This window comes from Podarcis pityusensis (assembly GCF_964106645.2).
Source record: "Podarcis pityusensis genome assembly, contig: HAP1_SCAFFOLD_549, whole genome shotgun sequence".
NCBI classification, from domain to species: domain Eukaryota; kingdom Metazoa; phylum Chordata; class Lepidosauria; order Squamata; family Lacertidae; genus Podarcis; species Podarcis pityusensis.
The window spans coordinates 10,148-28,175 of record NW_028293311.1 but is presented as its reverse complement, the minus strand read 5'-3'; the positions used below and the strand labels follow the sequence as shown (position 1 = coordinate 28,175).

The following is an 18,028-nucleotide window of genomic DNA, read 5'->3' as shown; positions in this document are numbered from 1 at the left end:
TCCCCTCTAGGAACCCGGCTCAGTTCCTCTTAACCCTTGGAGCGCCGAGCACCCCAGCTCTCCCGCCTTGCTCTGGAGGACCTGCCCCCTCCCGCAGGATTTCCGTCCGCTCTAGGAAGGCAGGTCACTTGCTTTTAACCCTTGGGACGGGGAAGATGTTCTTTTAGGGATTGTTGTTGCTTAGTGGTGTCCGCCTCTTCGTGCCCCCTGGACCAGAGCAGGCCAGGCCCTCCTGTCTTCCGCTGCCTCCCGCATTTTATGGTTTAGGAATACGTACATTATTCCTATGGGCAGCCAGAAGCCCCTTGCTGATCAGAGGCCCAGCTTGCCTCACCCAGAGCAGTTTAATTTTGTAGAAGAGAGGAATGGAAGCCAGACTGAGAGAGGGAGGAATTGAATAGTGGGTGGACATAGCAGACGACACAGAGATTTCTCCAAGTACAGTGGTACCTCGGGTTAAGTACTGAATTCGTTCTGGAGGTCTGTTCTTAACCTGGAACTGTTCTTAACCTGAAGCACCACTTGAGCTAATGAGGCCTCCCGCTGCCGCAGCGCGATTTCTGTTCTCATCCGGAAGCAAAGTTCTTAACCCGAGGTACTATTTCTGGGTTAGCGGAGTCTGTAACCTGAAGTGTATGTAACCCGAGGTACCACTGTAGTTCTTTATAAGTAAGCCGGAACTGGACTAAACTGAAAACAGTTTTATAGGCAGCCAGCTGTCAACATTGTAACAACCACCCAGGGTTTCCTGCCTAAATTAACTGAGGTGGACCTGAGTGAAAACTATGTACACATTATGATACCCCTGGTGGCCAGGGTGAGAACTTCAAGACATAACACCAGGAATTCTATCCGGGAAGAAAAAGCCAGAGGAGGTGCAGCTTTAATAAGGAGACGGGAACAGCAGAATGACCTAGCAGTGTCTATTATTCTGGATAGTATTTCAGACAGTCAAATGGTCCACACTGATGGATTTTAATAATAATGGTTAAAAATCGGGACATTTGCCACTCTCATAGATGGCAAACCAAGGTTCAGGCTCACTGATGTCATTGGCCATCTGAGAAAAGTGTGTGGAGAAAAGAGCAATCACTCCAGCCAGGAATGGAAATTCCAGTGATTCAAAATACATGTCACAGTCTCAGAAGAGAGCCAAGGCTCCATCCCAAAGAGTCATTTGCTTCAGATATAACAAAGAGGGACACATATCCCGATTTTGTGAAGCTCCAAACCAGCAAAATCCCCTTCATTTTAGCAACCAAATCAAAATCAGAGAAGCAGAGATCAAGAAAGCAATCTTCTTTTGCAACAGAAGCATCTAGCTGTAAACAGATGTGATACAAAAAGAAAGAACTCAAACCAATGGTTGCTCGATTATGGATGTTCTTCATATATGTGTTAGGATGAAGATTTACTTGGCAGCCTGGACAATCTTAAGCTGTCAGTGGGGATGGCCATATTCCAATTGCAAATGGAGAAGCCATAAAGTGATACATTACAGGTTCAGGGACCCCAAACTGAAAGCCAAACAGTCAATGAAGAGATAATCATGTGGAGAGTGTCATATGTATGTCTCACACTTTGAATAAAACTCACCAGAAACCAACAGGCTACTATTCTAAGCACTTAATGCACAAACACTGGGTGCTGATGAAGACATTAAAGAACATTTTTATTTTCAGCTGGATACCATCCTATCACAGACGCCTAAGGAGGATCAAATTATCCTCCTGGGCGATTTTAATGCAAGAGTTGGGCGAGATTTCGATCTGGGGCCTGGGAATATTGGGAAAGGAGGAATTGGCAACAGCAACCAGAACGGAATCTTACTTTTGACGATATGTGCAGCGCACTACCTTGTTATTACCAACACACTCTTTCGACAAAATAAATTCAAAACATCTTGGAGGCACCCTCTGTCAAACCACTGGCACCTCTTAGACTATGTACTACCGGTAATTGTCTGAGCTGAAGATTGAATTGCAACCTGGCCAGTGACCAAAGATGGCCAGGTGTGTGCAGAAGCGCATTTGATGAAGAGGGCCTATGAGACTAATCTCTCAGAAAGCCAGACTGCAGACGTGGCACACAAAAGCCAGAAGGACGACGCAGACCCAGAACTCTGCGCTTTGGGACAACCAAGTGTGTAAGTTACATTACTGAGTAAACCTCCTTTCCTGCCACGAACTGAAAAGACAAGTACCAGGGTGCTAGATTTAATCTCCGGGGATGTGTGTGGTCCACCCAGGGGTGAATGTGCCATAGGGGTTCGTAGCTGTCAGGTTTTTTGCATCTCTGCTTTTTAGCTCCTTGGGATCTATGTGGAAATGGTTCACCATGGTTGGTCTTTTTTATGTTTTATTGCTTATGACTACTTTTTAGTATTTATTTAATAAATTTGTATATGACCCTTCATCTGAAGATATCGGGCAGTTCACAGCACAAAACTACAGAACAAAAACAGAAAATACAGAATAAAAACAAGAACAAAATCCCCGCTTCCCACAAGCACATTTAAAAGGACACAGAATGTTTAATTAGCCAAAGTCATGATTGTTCTGTTGTCGTCATTCAAACCCCTTTCAAACTCCCAGCCAATCACCTCTCACCCCCAGCATTCCAAACTCCCCCTTCCTAGCCAACTTTACCATAAATCTTCTAGTATACTGTACTTACTTCTGTTACGTTAATTATTTTGCTATAGGTGTATACAACTTTGAATTCAAACACCAGAACATCACAACTGAGCTTTAAGGAAACACACATGCACATGCAGTTTCTGAGAGTCTCACTAGAGAACAAGTGTGGCATAGTGGTTAAAGGCTCAGATCTGGGAGACCTGGATTCAAATCCCTACTTAGCTGGGTGACCCTGGGGACCAGGCACTGCATCACAGCCTAACCAACCTCACAGGATTATTGTCCGTGTTTAATCAGGAGGGCAAGAGCCAGGTGACACCACTGGGAGCTCTCTGGAGAAAAAAATGGCCTTTAAACGCCATAAAGGAATTTCAGTAAGGACAAATGTCAGGTTCTGCATATAGGCAGGTATCATCAGCAAATATATAAGATGGGGGACATCTGGCTTCCCAGTAGTACATGTGAAAACGATCCAGGAGTCAAAAGTGTGACGTAGCAGCAAAGAAAGCAAATGCTATCCAAGGGCGCATCAACAGAAGTCGAGTGTCCAGATAAAGGGAAGCCACAGTACTGTTATCTTCTTCCTTGGTCAGACCACGTCTGGAGTGCTGTGTCTTGTTTTGGGTGTCACAATTTGAATAAGATACTGACAAGCTGGAAGCATGACCAATGGCCTGGAAACAAAGCCTTAAGTGGAACAGTTGAGGGAATGGATATGTTTAGCCTGGAAAAGAGGAAACTGGGAGAAAACAGAATAGCAGTCTTCAAATATCTAGAGGACTGTCCCAGGCAAGATGCAGCAAGCTTGTTTTCTCCTGTTCTGGAGGGTAAGACCTGAACCAATGCATTCAAGTTACCAAAAATGAGATTCCGACTCAATATCAGGAGGAAGCTTCTGGTGGTATAAGCTGCTCAGCAGTGGAACAGATTCCTATGAGAGGTGTCATCTCCTTCCTTGGAGGTTTTTAATAAGAGATTAGATGGCTATATGTCATGGATGCTTTAGCTGAGATTCCTGTACTAGATGACTAACACAGCCCCTTCCAACACTACAATTCTATTATTCTGCTATTTTCCCTGCTGTGTGATCTTTGATGGGAAATGAGACTTTCCTTACAGGTGAAGCTCTTTCCACATTCCAAGCACTAATGTGCTTTCTCCCCTGTATGAATTCTTTGATGGGAAATAAGACTGACTCTCTGCCTGAAGCTCTTTCCACATTCCAAGCACTGATGTGGTTTCTCCCCTGTATGAATTCTTCGATGGGAAGTGAGACTGGTCTTTTGTATGAAGCTTTTTCCACATTCCAAGCACTGATGTGGCTTCTCCCCTGTATGAATTCTTTCATGAGAAGTGAGAGTATCCCGCCGAGGGAAGCTCTTTCCACATTCCACGCACTGATATGGCTTCTCCCCACTATGAGTTCTTTGATGGTAAGTGAGATGTTGCTTTGTTCTGAAGTTCATTCCACAGTCTGAGCACTGATATGGTTTGTCCTCACTGTGAGTTATTCGATGGTAAGAGAGACTTGCTTTTGAGGTGAAGTTCCTTGCACAGTCCAAGCACTGATATGGTTTCTCCCCTGTATGAATTCTTTGATGGGAAGTGAAACCTGCCTTTGAGGTGAAGTTCCTTGCACATTCCAAGCACTGATGTGGTTTCTCCCCTGCATGAATTCTTTGATGGGAAGTGAGACGGTACTTCCGAATGAAGCTCTTTCCACATTCCGCGCACTGATATGGCTTCTCCCCACTATGAGTTATTTGATGGTAAGTGAGTTGTTGCTTTGTTCTGAAGTTCCTTCCACAGCCTGAGCACTGATATGGCTTCTCCCCTGTATGAATATTTAGATGGGTGGTGAGACTCACCTTCTGACTGAAGCTCCTTCCACACTCCAAGCACTGATGTGGTTTCTCCCCTGTATGAATTCTTTGATGGATAGTGAGATGAGATCTGTGACTGAAGCTCTTTCCACACTCCAAGCACTGATGTGGTTTCTCCCCTGTATGAATTCTTTGATGGGAAGTGAGATGAGATCTGTGACTGAAGCTCTTTCCACATTCCACGCATTGATATGGCTTCTCCCCTGCATGAATTCTTTCATGAGAAGTGAGACTACCTTTCCAAATGAAACTCTTTCCGCATTCCAGGCACTGATATGGTTTCTCCCCTGTATGAATTCTTTCATGAGAACTGAGACTGGAGTGCTGACTGAAGCTCTTTCCACATTCCACACACTTATATGGTTTATCCCCACTATGAGTTCTTTGATGGTAAGTGAGATGTTGCTTTGTTTTGAAGTTCCTTCCACAGTCTAAGCACTGATATGGTTCCTCACCTGTATGAATTCTTTGATGGGAAGTAAGACTCTTTTTCCAACTGAAGCTCTTTCCACATTCCAAGCAGTGATATGGTTTCTGGCCCATATGAATTCTTAGATGGGAAGTGAGATATTCCTTTCTACTGAAGCTCTTTCCACACTCCAAACACTGATATGATTTCTCCCCTGTATGAATTTTTAGATGGGTGGTGAGAATCACCTGCTTACTAAAGCTCTTTCCACACTCCAAGCACTGATGTGGTCTCTCCCCTGTATGATTTCTTTGATGGGAAGTGGAATAGGAACTCTGACTGAAGCTTTTGCCAGACTCCAGATATGTATAGGGTTTCTCCACTATGTGAACTTTGTCTTGGTCTCCCTTGTTCTGAATTTCTAATTCATCACCACCTGCAATGAACAGAGAAATGGATTAGAGCCTCAGGAAGAATTGTACTTCCAGGTCAGCCATGATCACAAGAGCAGCTTCTCCGAGCTTGGGGAAGTCTCAGATGCAGAAATTGGGGTAGCGAAGGCAAACATTCCTTAAGACCCTGAGTGTAGCAGGGTGACAAGCCCGTTTCTCTGCCGCTCCCTGCTTGGAGGAAGTTGGAGGACCCTGTTCCAGGCTGGTTGAGAGGCAAGGCACTGGCAAAAACATTTCTGTTGGTTTTTTTTAATGATATTTATTAAAATTTCAGAGAATACAAGAATTACACACACACACAAAAAGTAAAAATACAAGAAAATACAAAATACAAATTACAAAAAAAGAGTAAAAGACACTTAAAAAGAGGGGGGGGGAAGAAAAATAGATCATTCTTTCCATAACTTACATTTATATCCTTGTTTCCCTGACCTCCTCATACCTCCCTTTATTGTATTCCAGTTCAATTAGTTAAGTCAGCAATTTCTTTCCCTCTTTGTTTTCTCATAATTCTTTAACTTAATATACTATAACTTTAAATTTTCATCTGTTATCAGTCCTTTTTTACCTACACCTTTATAACATTACTGCTTAAACCACCTAACTTCATTCCAACATCATTCTAACATTCATTAATTTTACAATATTTCTGTAAATAGTCTTTAAATTTCTTCCAATCTTCTTCCACCGATTCTTCTCCCTGGTCTCGGATTCTGCCAGTCATTTCCGCCAATTCCATGTAGTCCATCACCTTCATCTGCCATTCTTCCAGAGTGGGTAGGTCTTGTGTCTTCCAATACTTTGCAATAAGTATTCTTGCTGCTGTTGTGGCATACATAAAGAAAGTTCTGTCCTTCTTTGGCACCATTTGGCCGATCATGCCCAGGAGAAAGGCCTCTGGTTTCTTCGGAAAGGTATATTTAAATACCCTTTTCATTTCATTATAAATCATCTCCCAGAAAGCCTTAATCCTTGGACACGTCCACCAAAGGTGAAAGAAGAAGAAGAGTTTGGATTTGATATCCCGCCTTTCACTCCCTTTAAGGAGTCTCAAAGCGGCTAACATTCTCCTTTCCCTTCCTCCCCCACAACAAACACTCTGTGAGGTGAGTGAGGCTGAGAGACTTCAGAGAAGTGTGACTAGCCCAAGGTCACCCAGCAGTTGCATGTGGAGGAGCAGAGACTCGAACCCGGTTCCCCAGATTACGAGACTACCGCTCTTAACCACTTCACCACACTGGCTCTGAAGAATGTACCTTCAGTTTCTGTACATTTCCAACATTCATTATCGGGCAAGTGATAGATTTTTGCAAGCTTGACTGGTGTCATGTACCACCTGTATATCATTTTCATAATATTCTCTCTTAAGGCATTACATGCCGTAAACTTCATACCTGTGGTCCATAACTGTTCCCAGTCAGCCATCATTATGTTATGTCCAACATCTTGTGCCCATTTAATCATAGCAGATTTCACCGTTTCATCCTGAGTATTCCATTTCAACAGCAAGTTATACATTCTTGACAAATTCTTAGTTTTGGGTTCTAACAGTTCTGTTTCCAATTTTGATTTTTCCACCTGGAAGCCAATTTTCTTGTCCAAATTATATGCCTCCAATATCTGGTAATAATGAAGCCAGTCTCGCACTTTGTTTTTTAATTTTTCAAAACTCTGTAATTTCAGTCTATCCCCATCTTGTTCCAAAATTTCCCAATATTTCGGCCATTTGGCCTCCATATTGAGCCTTTTCAAAGCTTTCGCTTCCATCGGTGACAGCCACCTTGGGGTTTTGTTTTCCAATAAATCCTTGTATCTTATCCAAACATTAAACAATGCTTTCCTGACAATATGGTTTTTAAATGCTTTATGTGCTTTGACCTTGTCATACCACAGATATGCATGCCATCCAAATACATTGTTAAAACCTTCTAGATCCAAAATGTCAGTGTTTTCAAGAAGCAGCCATTCTTTCAACCAGCAAAAAGCTGCTGATTCATAATAAAGTTTCAAGTCTGGCAGGGCAAATCCACCTCTTTCTTTTGCATCTGTTAATATTTTAAATTTTATTCTAGGCTTCTTGCCCTGCCAGACAAATCTAGGAATATCTCTCTGCCACCTCTTGAAACAATCCATTTTGTCCACAATTTGCAATGTTTGAAACAAAAACAACATTCTAGGCAATACATTCATTTTTACCGCAGCAATATGACCCAACAGTGAAAGCTTCAAATTTGACCAGATTTCTAAATCTTTTTTCACTTCAGCCCAACATTTTTCATAGTTGTCTTTAAATAAATTCCCGTTTTTTGCTGTCATGTTAATCCCCAAGTATTTAACTTTCTTGACCACTGTTAAACCTGTCTCATTCTGAAACCTCTCTCTCTCCATTGGTGTTAAATTTTTCTCTAAAACCTTGGTTTTTAACTTATTCAATTTAAATCCTGCAACTTGACCAAATTCTTGAATCAGTTCTAAAACCCTTTTGGTACTAGATTCTGGCTCCTGTAACGTCAATACTAAGTCATCTGCAAATGCTCTCAATTTGTACTGTTTGGCTCCGACCTGTATCCCTTTAACCAACTGGTCCCTTCTAATCATGTTCAGCAAAACCTCCAGGACCGAAATAAAAAGCAGTGGGGAAATTGGGCAACCTTGTCGTGTCCCTTTTTCTATCTTAAATTCTTCCGTCACCACATTATTTACAATTAATTTAGCCTTTTGTTCAGAATATATTGCACTTATACTGTTTTCAAAGCCTTGGCCTACCCCCATCCCCTGTAGGTTCTTCTTCATAAAACTCCAAGAAATGTTGTCAAAAGCTTTCTCCGCGTCCACAAATATTAAAACTGCCTTAGTATTTATATTCTCTTGTAATTTTTCTAAAATATTGATTATGTTTCTCACATTGTCAGATAGATGTCGCAAAAATATTTCTGACTCAATTACTGAGAAGACTCAGAGGCAATCGTGTAAGTGGCTGACTTCCTTATAAATTGGACTTGACTTAAATTTAAAGACACTTTACCATAAAGGGTGGGCAGCAGCTGCAGGGGAAAATTCTGGCTGCTGGTGTGTGAAGAAAAGAGTGAAAGAAGTAAAAATAAAAAATAAAAAATCGCTGCCACAAAGGAGAAGGGAGAGGAGAGGGAAGGAAGGGAGAATGTTGATACAAAGCTATAAATTCCTTGGGAGAATACTACCCAATCTTCATGGCTAATGGAATAAAGAGCACTAGAATCCAAAAGGGGACTGTCTGGGTACAATTTGACTTTGCCATATAAAGAGAGAGCTAAGAGAGAGAGCACTTGGAATATTGCCAGCAGAGTGGAGGTGCACGGTGGGACGGAGCAGGCTGAAATGTTATGTCTGAATGAGAGAGATCTGCAGAACAAAACTTGCCCCAGAAGGACTGTTGTTTAAGCATGGATTATAGAAGTGAATTACAGTACTATGACGACCAGAACCAAAGAAAAAAACCTGAACCAGCCAGCCTCACAGAGGGCAACATCTGTAACAGCAGAATTGACAAGGCAGCAATGGATTTAAATGAAACATGGATAGCAATCAAGTTGTGACTGGAGGCAAATTCCAATGCAATATCCCAACTTTCTTGTAACATCCAGGATTTAACTAAAAGAACTGCTTCAGTGGGAGTGACTGTTAATAAGCTTTCTTATGGGAATCGTGAAACCAAGAAGCAAGCAGAGACAATGCAGGGGGAAGTGACAGAAATAAAGCAACAAGGAGAGCTGCTGTCAGATCAAATGGAAGTTTTGGAAATGCGACAAAAGGAGTCCTTTTTGATATTCCGTGGGATCCTGGAACTAGGCGATTAAATCCAAGAGAAACTGGTGAAGCAGTTGGTGGAATTCCTTGAGATGGAAGCGGAGGAGATAATCTAAGTTTTCTGTATAAAGTCGGCCTTTGCAAGCACAAAGAAACTACCAGGAGTTTGTTTGGTTCAGTTCTGCTCAAGAAAAATCAAGGATAGAATTCTTCAAACCCACTTCCATTAGATGGACAAAGGATTATATAGTGGAACCTCAGGTTACAGATGCTTCAGGATACAGACTCCGCTAACCCAGAAATAGTACCTCGGGTTAAGAACTTGGCTTCATGATGAGAACAGAAATCGCACAGCGGCAGTGGGAGGCCCCATTAGCTAAAGTGGTGCTTCAGGTTAAGAACAGTTTCAGGTTAAGAACGGACCTCTGGAACAAATTAAGTTCTTAACCCGAGGTACCACTGTAATGATATATCATGAAATGAAGAAGACGTAAGAATTGGTAATTTTCAAAAACCTGAAGCTTTTCTTTTAGGGATATTGGGGACAAATGTCCTGAAGAATATGATTAAACTATTTGTGTACGCAGCAACACTTTATATGCACAAAACCGGAAAGAAGAAACAAAGAGGAATGGCTTGTAAAAACTTTGGAGTATGCAAAATTGGCAAAGTTGAGAGCAAGAGTGAGAGACCAAACTTTTTACTGAAGAGTAGAAACCCTTTTTGGAATATCTGAGAAAGAATTTTAGTCAAATGATATCATGGGCAGGATTGGAATTATGAGCAGCGGATTGGAAATGATAATAAATGTAATGGATGAAATATGTATTAGATATAGTTTGATATATATCAGCAGCAGGAAAAGATGGGAATGAAAGCACCACGGAAATGAGGGAAGAAGTCACCTCACTGTTGTTTTTTGGTAAAAGAAGCATATATTGAATTTGAAGTTAATTTGTTAAAGTTTTCTAAGCTGAATAAAAATTATTATGCAAAGAAGAGGAAAAAATGGAGTTGCCAATTATTGAATAATGCTAATGAACACCTGTGATGAAGGAAGAACTGAAGTTAATTTCTTACTGCAGAATTCACTGCCTTTGTTGACTGACATACTGTATTTTTCGCTCTATAACACGCATCTGACCATAACACGCACGTAGTTTTTAGAGGAGGAAAACAAGAAAAAAATATTCTGAATCAAATGTTGTACTAAACTATTTAATAAACAACCGGTATATCAGAATCATATTACAACCATGTAAAGTGAACAGCAGTGGCATTAAGAACCATCATCACTGTCATTAACAAATGAAGAGAGAATTTTAGGTTCGAGTACTCTTCTAGTCTTCTGTGAACCCCAAGAACTTATCAGTGCCAGAGTCAGAATTTATGAAGCTCAGTTGCTCACAATCACTGACATCACTTTCTTCGCTATCTTCATGTAAAATGTCATCTTCTTTTGCATCCAAACCATTGCTAATGCCACATTTTTTGAATGACTGTGCAACGATTTCCTCCTTCACAGAGTGCCATGATGTTTTCACCCATTCACAAACTTGAGTGATAGTGGGCCTCTTCATTCGTCCAGTAGGTGTCAGATCATGATTACCAGCAGCCATCCATTTGTTCCACTCTTCTCGCATAACGACCTTAAACGGCTTGTTGATGGAAACATCGAGAGGTTGCAACTGGCTGGTAAGACCTCCAGGAATTACAGCTAGATGAGTCTTCGCTTCTTTAAAGCACTTTTTTGTAGTTTCGCTAATATGTGCTCTAAACTGGTCCAGTACTAATAAGGCAGGTTTTTTCAAAACCCTCCAGGACGTTTGGACCACACTTTTTCAACCCATATTCTCATTCCATTTTCGTCCATCCATCCTTTCTCATGAACATGGAATCACTTGTTTTGGAAATGTTTTCCTTTTGAAAATTAACATGGGTGGCAATTTGGTGCCATCTGCACAGCAAGACAACACAACCGTGTAATGGGTTTTCTCATGTCCGGAGGTTTTCACAGCAATAGTTTTGGCACCTTTCAGATCAACAGTCCTATTAGATGGCACATCAAAGGTTAGCGGGACTTCATCCATATTCCCAATCTGGCCAATTTCAAATCCATTTCTCTTCCTAGCATCAATTACAAATTTATGAAAAGACAGAATCTTAGATTAATATTCTTCTGGCATTTTTTGTGGAATTCTAGTTTTCGTGCGCATAGCAAGGCCACATCGCTTCATAAATCTGTAGCACCATGATGGTGAGCCAGTAAAATCGTGAATGCCTTTCTCTAAAGCAATGCGTTTGGCTTCATATATTATCATTTTTGTAGAGACTGTGAAGCCATTATTCTGGTGATATGTGATCCATTCTTTCATGGCAATGTCCATCTGTGGCCACTTTGCAGCATGTCCACGAAAAGTGTGCTTGCTTTTATCTGCTTTTTGCAGCTGATCCTCCTGTTTCCTCCAACCTCTTATCATTCTTTCTGTTGGAGGTGGCCCAAAATGTCTCTCTGCTGCTCTGTTTCCATGCTCCTTAGCATATTTTACTACCTCTAGTTTAAAAGGAATCTTATATGCTAGTCTTCTCTGCTTTATCATCCTTATCAGAACGGGGGAGGTTTGCTGCAAGAAAATACAGTTTTCTGCAAGAAAATGATGAAGGAACTGTCAATAATGTATGGTATCTCCAATACAGGGATGAAGGAAGGGGGGGGAGCTCACATTTGTCCTAGGCAAAGCAGCCAACTCCTATAGGCCTAGGTGCCTTCCCCCCCCCCATTAATATTTGAGGGAGTCATCCTCCCCCCATGCTGATGGGCATTGCCATTCATATAAGGTACCAGTGTGCATGCACTTTGTCTTGAGATCCATTGCAGTCTGTGAGATGGGGCTTACCTGTACCTGCCCCCCCCCAATATTTTATTGAAGTTGGAAGAGGGAGGGAGGGAAGAGAGATGGAGAGCTCACATTTGTCCTAGGCAAAGCAGCCAACTCCTATGGGCCTAGGTGCCTTCACCCCCCATTAAATATTTGAGGGAGTCATCCCCCACCCCCCATTGTGGTATGTGAGGTGGGGCTTACCTGGCCGCCCCCCAATATTTTTTGAAGTTGGAAGAGGGAGGGAGGGAGGGAAGGAAGAGAGAGGGGGAGCTCACATTTGTGCAGCTGCCTTGCCTCGAACCGGAGAAAAAGAGGAGGAGGAGATGCAGGGACACGAGCCTTGTAAGCCGCTTTGTTTGAATTTACCGGTGAGGTGCTGGGGGAGGGACGGAAGGGGATGCCCTCTTTGTCCCTCCTTCCGGCTCATTGTAAAGAAAGCAGAGTAAGAGCCGCTTACATGTGTGTAAGCGGCTCTCCCTTTGCTTGAATTACAGTCAGCCCATCAGACTATAAAGTCACCTCACCAAAAAGCCATAGAGCAGGCAGACACGGAGGAAGAGAGGCTGCCTCCCTTCTCCCACCTCGACGAAAAGCCAGCAAGAGCAGCTCTTCCCGCCTGCATTCACTCCATAACGCGCACACACATTTCCCTTTACCTTTTAGGGGGGGAAAACTGAGTATTATGGTGCGAAAAATATGGTACTTATGGGAAACTGAAATTCAAAATGCCTGTTACTTTCTGCAATGAATTTTCTTTGGCTCAATCATGGAATCTGCTCCATCTCCAGCGTCAGAAGAATTTTTGCAAAACCAAGAACCGACAGAAGCAAAAAGAAAAACACAAAACCTGACAGAAGCTACTTCCACTTTCCTAAATATTCAGGAAGCCTACAATTTTAAAAGGCCTGGGCAGCTCAGACCAGCCTGATCCTTGTTTAAAAAGGCATAAGTGGTGGAAGAATATTGGCAGGCAAAACAGTCAGTAGCCTCCATTCAAGGTAAATTGTGTGGGTGCGAGAATCCCAGGTGCTGTAGGTGGCACTGTCAAAATCCATCAAAATCTGGGAGCTTCATCACACAGAGATATATGTATGGAATTTTGAAACAGATGTTGTAATAATATGAGCTATACCAAGAGAATCTATGGTCCCACGATTCTCCTCCATGACTTCCTTATGCAGAGCTCTCTGGTCAGGATCTAGCAATGCCCACTCCTCCTCTTTGAAACAAACAGAGACATCTTCAAAGCACACTGGACCCTAAAAGCAAAAGGGAAAGTTCCTCCTCTTAGACTGCATAAAGATTATCTACTACACATTGCTCTGTTGTTTCCTGCCTGTTAAAAGCTCCGTTGATTTCATGGGAATATTTTGCTGCAGATTTTAAGTAGAGATGCTCCTTTTAATGTCTTATTGGAAATGTTTTATTGTGTATTTCACTGTGATTGGGGGGGGGGCCCTCCTGATGCCAACTTCAAGGGGCGCATGGGGGCCACAAGGAGGACAAAGCCCCTTTTTGCAGTGGATGGGGGTCATTAGGTGAATCCTGGCTGCAGTTTTTTATTGTTTCTTGATTCCATAGAAGCCTATTTTAGCATTTCACAATAAATTGACAAATAAAATAGCAACTACTGATAAATACTAGTGACATTCAGAAGGCGAGTTAAGGTGAGCTTGTTGTTCATGATACTCAGCAGATAAACGTTCTCTTTCTTAAGGGCAGCTACGACAGAAGCAAAGAAGAGGACAGATTTGTTTGGCCCCCAGAGACACCCTGGTTGCCCCACCCCTCAGCCTCTTTCCCCCAAAGGCTCCTTCCCCTTACCTGATCCGGTTCCACAGCCGCTGCTTCCCCTCCATCACCAAGAAAAGATGGAAGAGGAGTTCTTGCCAGTTCTGCCAGTATTATTCCGCCACCTGCGACAGACAAAGGTAAGTGGGAACCATGAGAGCATGCTTCTCTTGGAGAAAAAGCCTCACCTGCTGACTGCATTTCGGTGTTTGTACCCATTTCATAGTTTAGTTGTGCAAAATTACATCTCCCCTCCTCTGGGCTCCTGGACCCAAGTGTCTTCCCCCAAAATGATGAAAAGAACCCATGGAATCACTTCGAAACCCACAGAACGTGACCCAACTGAGAAGAAACTACTTCCTCCTTACCTAGTGAACTCTCTCTGGTGTCCAACGGAGTCCTCTCTGCCCCAAAGGAATCAGGACCCATTTCCGCAAACAGATCATTTTCCTGAAAGAGAAACAAGGATTCCAAACAGACAATGGGGACAAGGATTAAAAAAGGAAAAAGGATGAGCAACTAGGAGAGTTTTTTTAGGATCTTCTCCCTCCTTGGAGCCCCTTGGGAGCATCCAGAGGAAAGTCTCTCTCACCTGCTTCCTCTCCTCTGCCTGACTCAGGAGGAAACCTTCGGCCAGGGCCACTGCCTGGGAACTGGTCTCTGCTCCGCATTCCCTCACCCAGCTCTCCATCTCCGCTGGAAGGACAGCCAGGAACTGCTCCAAGATCACCAGGTCCAGCATCTCAGCTTTCGTGTGCCTTTCTGGCTTCAGCCATTGATGGTCAAGGTGGTAGAACCAACTGCAAACCTCTCGTGGTCCTTCAGTCTCCTGGAAGCAGAACCACCTGAACTGCCGGCTCTGCGCCTCTGAGCGAAGGGTGTCCTCCTCTCCCAGGATCTTCTGCCCAGAGCTTTCGCAGAATCCCCCACTGCTCCCAGTTTCCATAGCATGACCTCTTCCTGCTCCAGGGCCAGCTGAGTCTTGCTCATCCATCTTTAGGAAGGAATCCATCTTTTCCTTGGCCAAGTTCTGCCTGTCTGATTTAGAGGTGCTGGTAAATGCTGCAAAGGAAATATATTGTTCTGTTATGAAATTGGCACACGGTCAGCAGAAGAAGGAGGTCCCCTGAGCAAGTGTGGATGAGTCTTGCTAGGAACCAGGACTGGACTGCACCACAGGCCAGACTCTGAGCTTTCTGTAAGAAAAAAAGGAAGGAGGATGGAGAAGAAGAAATCCTCTCGCCCTCCTAGGGGGAAAGTGACCAGGCCAAAAGTGGAGGCAACGGAAGGGATTTCTGTCCGACGAAGGAGCCTCGTGGCTCCTGCCTCTCAGTGTTTTCAGCCCAGGGATAGAAGCAGAACAGTGATGGAGAAGTGAATCATTTGTTCCAAGTGTGGAATATTTGATGAATTATTGTATTGTAATATTTTGCTGGAAGCCGCCCAGAGTGGCTGGGGATACCCAGCCAGATGGGTGGGGTATAAATAATATATGGACACTAGTCTCTATTGAGGGTCCTAATCATGGGCTCCTCAAGAGTTGCTCTCCTTCCCAACCCCACTTGAGGGCACTTTTCCTTTCTGCTTCTGTCTCGTTTTCTACCCCTTTGCATCTCCAACGTCCCTTTTTCTTCTTCTGAGGGCCAGATCCTGATCTGGCCAAGCCCCTGAGGGCCAAGTTGGTGAGGCCAAAGTTCCTGTGGGTAGGAAAGTGCTAAAAAGCCAGGAAAAGAACAACTCAGTTTCTTTCTGTCATTGTAACTTGTTTTAAATGGCTTTTAAAATTGTGTTTTAATGGTGTCCTCTTCCCTGGGAACTTAAGGGAAAGCATGGGTTATAAATTAATAATATTAATAATAATAATAAGTGTTACACAGCTTAACCCCCGCAGAGCCAGATATGCGTTGCTATTTGGAAACCCCTGAGGAGTGGGATTGCCAAGAGAGAGGGGAAGTGACGGAAAGGGAGCCCCAGTTTTAAGCAGAGAAGGAAGCTGGGCTGCGTCCAAAGGATTTAACTCAGAACTGAGTAAAGGAATGAGAGGGAGGAAAGAGGAACTGAGTGAAGCATTTCACCTCCTCTTCTAGGAACCTGAAGTGGAACTACTGATTTTTAGCCAGGGAAGTTGAAGAGAAGCTGTGCGTTTACTTCTTTGTTTTAAGGCCTGAAAGCTCTTTAGGTTTAGTGTCATGAATAAGTTCACTGTTTCCTGAAAGGACACAACTCCTGACCCTTCTTTGTTTTACCAACTTGGTTTTGTAAATAAAACCTTTCTTATCCGTTCAACGTCTCCCTGAGTCTCCAAGCATCTAAGGTTTCCCTCACACAAAATCCAAGAGAGAACCTGTGATGGTTATATATATATATCTCTCTAGGAGTCCTAGAGAGTTGGAGGGTTTGCCTCAAATGGTGGAAGAGTCATGACAGGAAGTATAACTCAGGAGGAGAGACCTAGAAAAGAGGCCCAAAAAGAAATGTCCCTCAGGCACAGGAGATGCAGCTGAGGGCAGAGAAGGGAGAAATGAATTCCCTCAGGGGGAAAAAGGGGAAATTCCCAGAGACCAGGCGGGAAAATGGAGGGAAGAAGGAGCCTTTCTGCTTGGTCTTGAAAGGACTCTGTTGTCCCAAAGGGGAGAAAATGGAAATCGCTTCAGAGACGCTGGTCAAGCGGAGCAGAGCCGGCCGGGGAGAGAGTTATGGGGAGGACTATAAATGCAATTAATAATAATAATAATAATAATAAATAATAATAATAATGGCAGCCCAGGAGGAGGATCTGGGGGGATTGAGGGATCTGAGGGCCAAGATGGTGCAAAGAGAGGCCAGAATCTGGCAGGGAAATGGTGGCCTGGAGGCTGAGGCAAAGGAGGCAGGAACTATTATTTTATTCATTTAATTGATTTTCATTTTATGAAATGCCAGGAATTAGGGTGCGCTTTGGCTGCTTATCTGTTCTAATGTCTGCCTGAACCCACATTCACAGACATGAATAGAGACGCCTTTAATCTGATAATTCTTGCATTTGGAAGCTGCCGAGAGGAGCTCAGAAACTCTGGTGCGGTTTCTTACAATGTTGGTGGAGTAATTGAGAGAGATTTCCCTCCATAGGAGACCAGGATGCGAAGCCGGGCTTCGCGGGGGGGGGGGGGGAGCTTCACTCCAACTGCGGAGCTCAGCATCGGAGCAGGAGAGGAGCCCTGCAGGATCAGGCCCTTGGGCCCCTCCGGACTCCCCCCTCCCGTTCCCACTGGGGCCTGAATGGGAAGCCCCCCAGCAGGATGGGGCGCAAGAGCCCCTCTCTCCCCCTGCGCTCCTTCCAGCAACTGGGATTCAGCAGCATCGCTGGGGAGACAAGAAGCCAAGCAGAGCCCCTCCTCCTCCTCCTCCTCCCCGCCCTGCTCCCAGCCTGGCCTCAAGTGGCAGGGAGTTCCGCAGGCTGGACTCTGCCCCGCACCAAGAAGCGCTTTCTCTTCTCTGCCCCCTTCCCTCTTCCCTCTTCGGTGCATTTTATGTCCAAATATTTCCGTCCCTCTACAACCTCTGCTGATAAATGGGACTGATTCCTCAGTCTGGGGGGGTTTTATTTCCAGGCCCTTTTCTTCCCTCCCCGAAGGGATCCACAGGAAGATAATACTTGCAGAGCTCCTGTGCCCTCGCCCCGCTGGCTTTGCAGAGAGGGGGGCAGGACTTGGGGGTCCCCCCTGCACCCTCTTCTCCCCAATGCAGAGACTCACCGGCTCCCCGGAGGCGCCACGGATGCAGCACGTGCAGAAGAGAGAGACAAAGGCCCCTCCTCCCTTTGAGGCAGGCGGGAGAGGGAGGGGCTTGGGCTCGGGGGTTTCTCCCCCCCCACCCCCCCTTGACTTCCTCTCCCCTCTAGGAATCCAGATCAATCCCCTTTAACCCTTGGCAAGCCAGCTCCCCCTCTCTCCCTCTCCCTCCTGTGCCGGGGAGTTCCGCAGGTGAACTCTGCCTTGCATTTAATTTTACCTGTCCTGAATCTTCCAACATACTGATTCCTTGGGTGTCTTTGAGTTCCACTGTCAGGAGATGCAACTCTCCATCCACTTTCTCTGGTCCAGGCTTGGCTTTTGAAAATTAGGGGGGGGGGGCTCAGTAATTAGCTAATTGGGAAGCACTGCTCTAAACTAAAGAGCCCCAAAGGCTGCAACCTTTCTTCATAGCA

The 18,028-nt window shown here is 44.1% G+C and overlaps 1 protein-coding gene across 1 annotated transcript; it reads right to left on the bottom strand.

The window, feature by feature from the left end:
• Window positions 1–268: 268 nt before the first annotated feature.
• Window positions 269–17,689, bottom strand: LOC308469112 (uncharacterized protein). The gene is made up of 6 exons (XM_081024440.1): window positions 17,577–17,689; window positions 14,435–14,904; window positions 14,211–14,292; window positions 13,876–13,967; window positions 13,184–13,310; window positions 269–5,367 (listed from the first exon to the last, which is right to left on the bottom strand). The coding sequence occupies exons 2-6, from the start codon at window positions 14,852–14,854 to the stop codon at window positions 3,785–3,787; spliced, it is 2,304 nt and encodes a 767-aa protein (XP_080880566.1). The 5' UTR covers window positions 14,855–14,904; window positions 17,577–17,689; the 3' UTR covers window positions 269–3,784.
• Window positions 17,690–18,028: the final 339 nt, after the last annotated feature.

Bases quoted from the DNA above. Each gene is read 5' to 3' on its own strand.
- LOC308469112 (XM_081024440.1), bottom strand. From the start codon at position 14,854: ATGGATTCCTTCCTAAAGATGGATGAGCAAGACTCAGCTGGCCCTGGA. The intron at 14,293-14,434 runs GTGAGAGAGACT...TTTCTCTTTCAG, and splicing joins AGGCAGAGGAGAGGAAGCAG to GAAAATGATCTGTTTGCGGA. The intron at 13,311-13,875 runs GTAAGGGGAAGG...TTTTGCTTTTAG, and splicing joins CGGCTGTGGAACCGGATCAG to GGTCCAGTGTGCTTTGAAGA.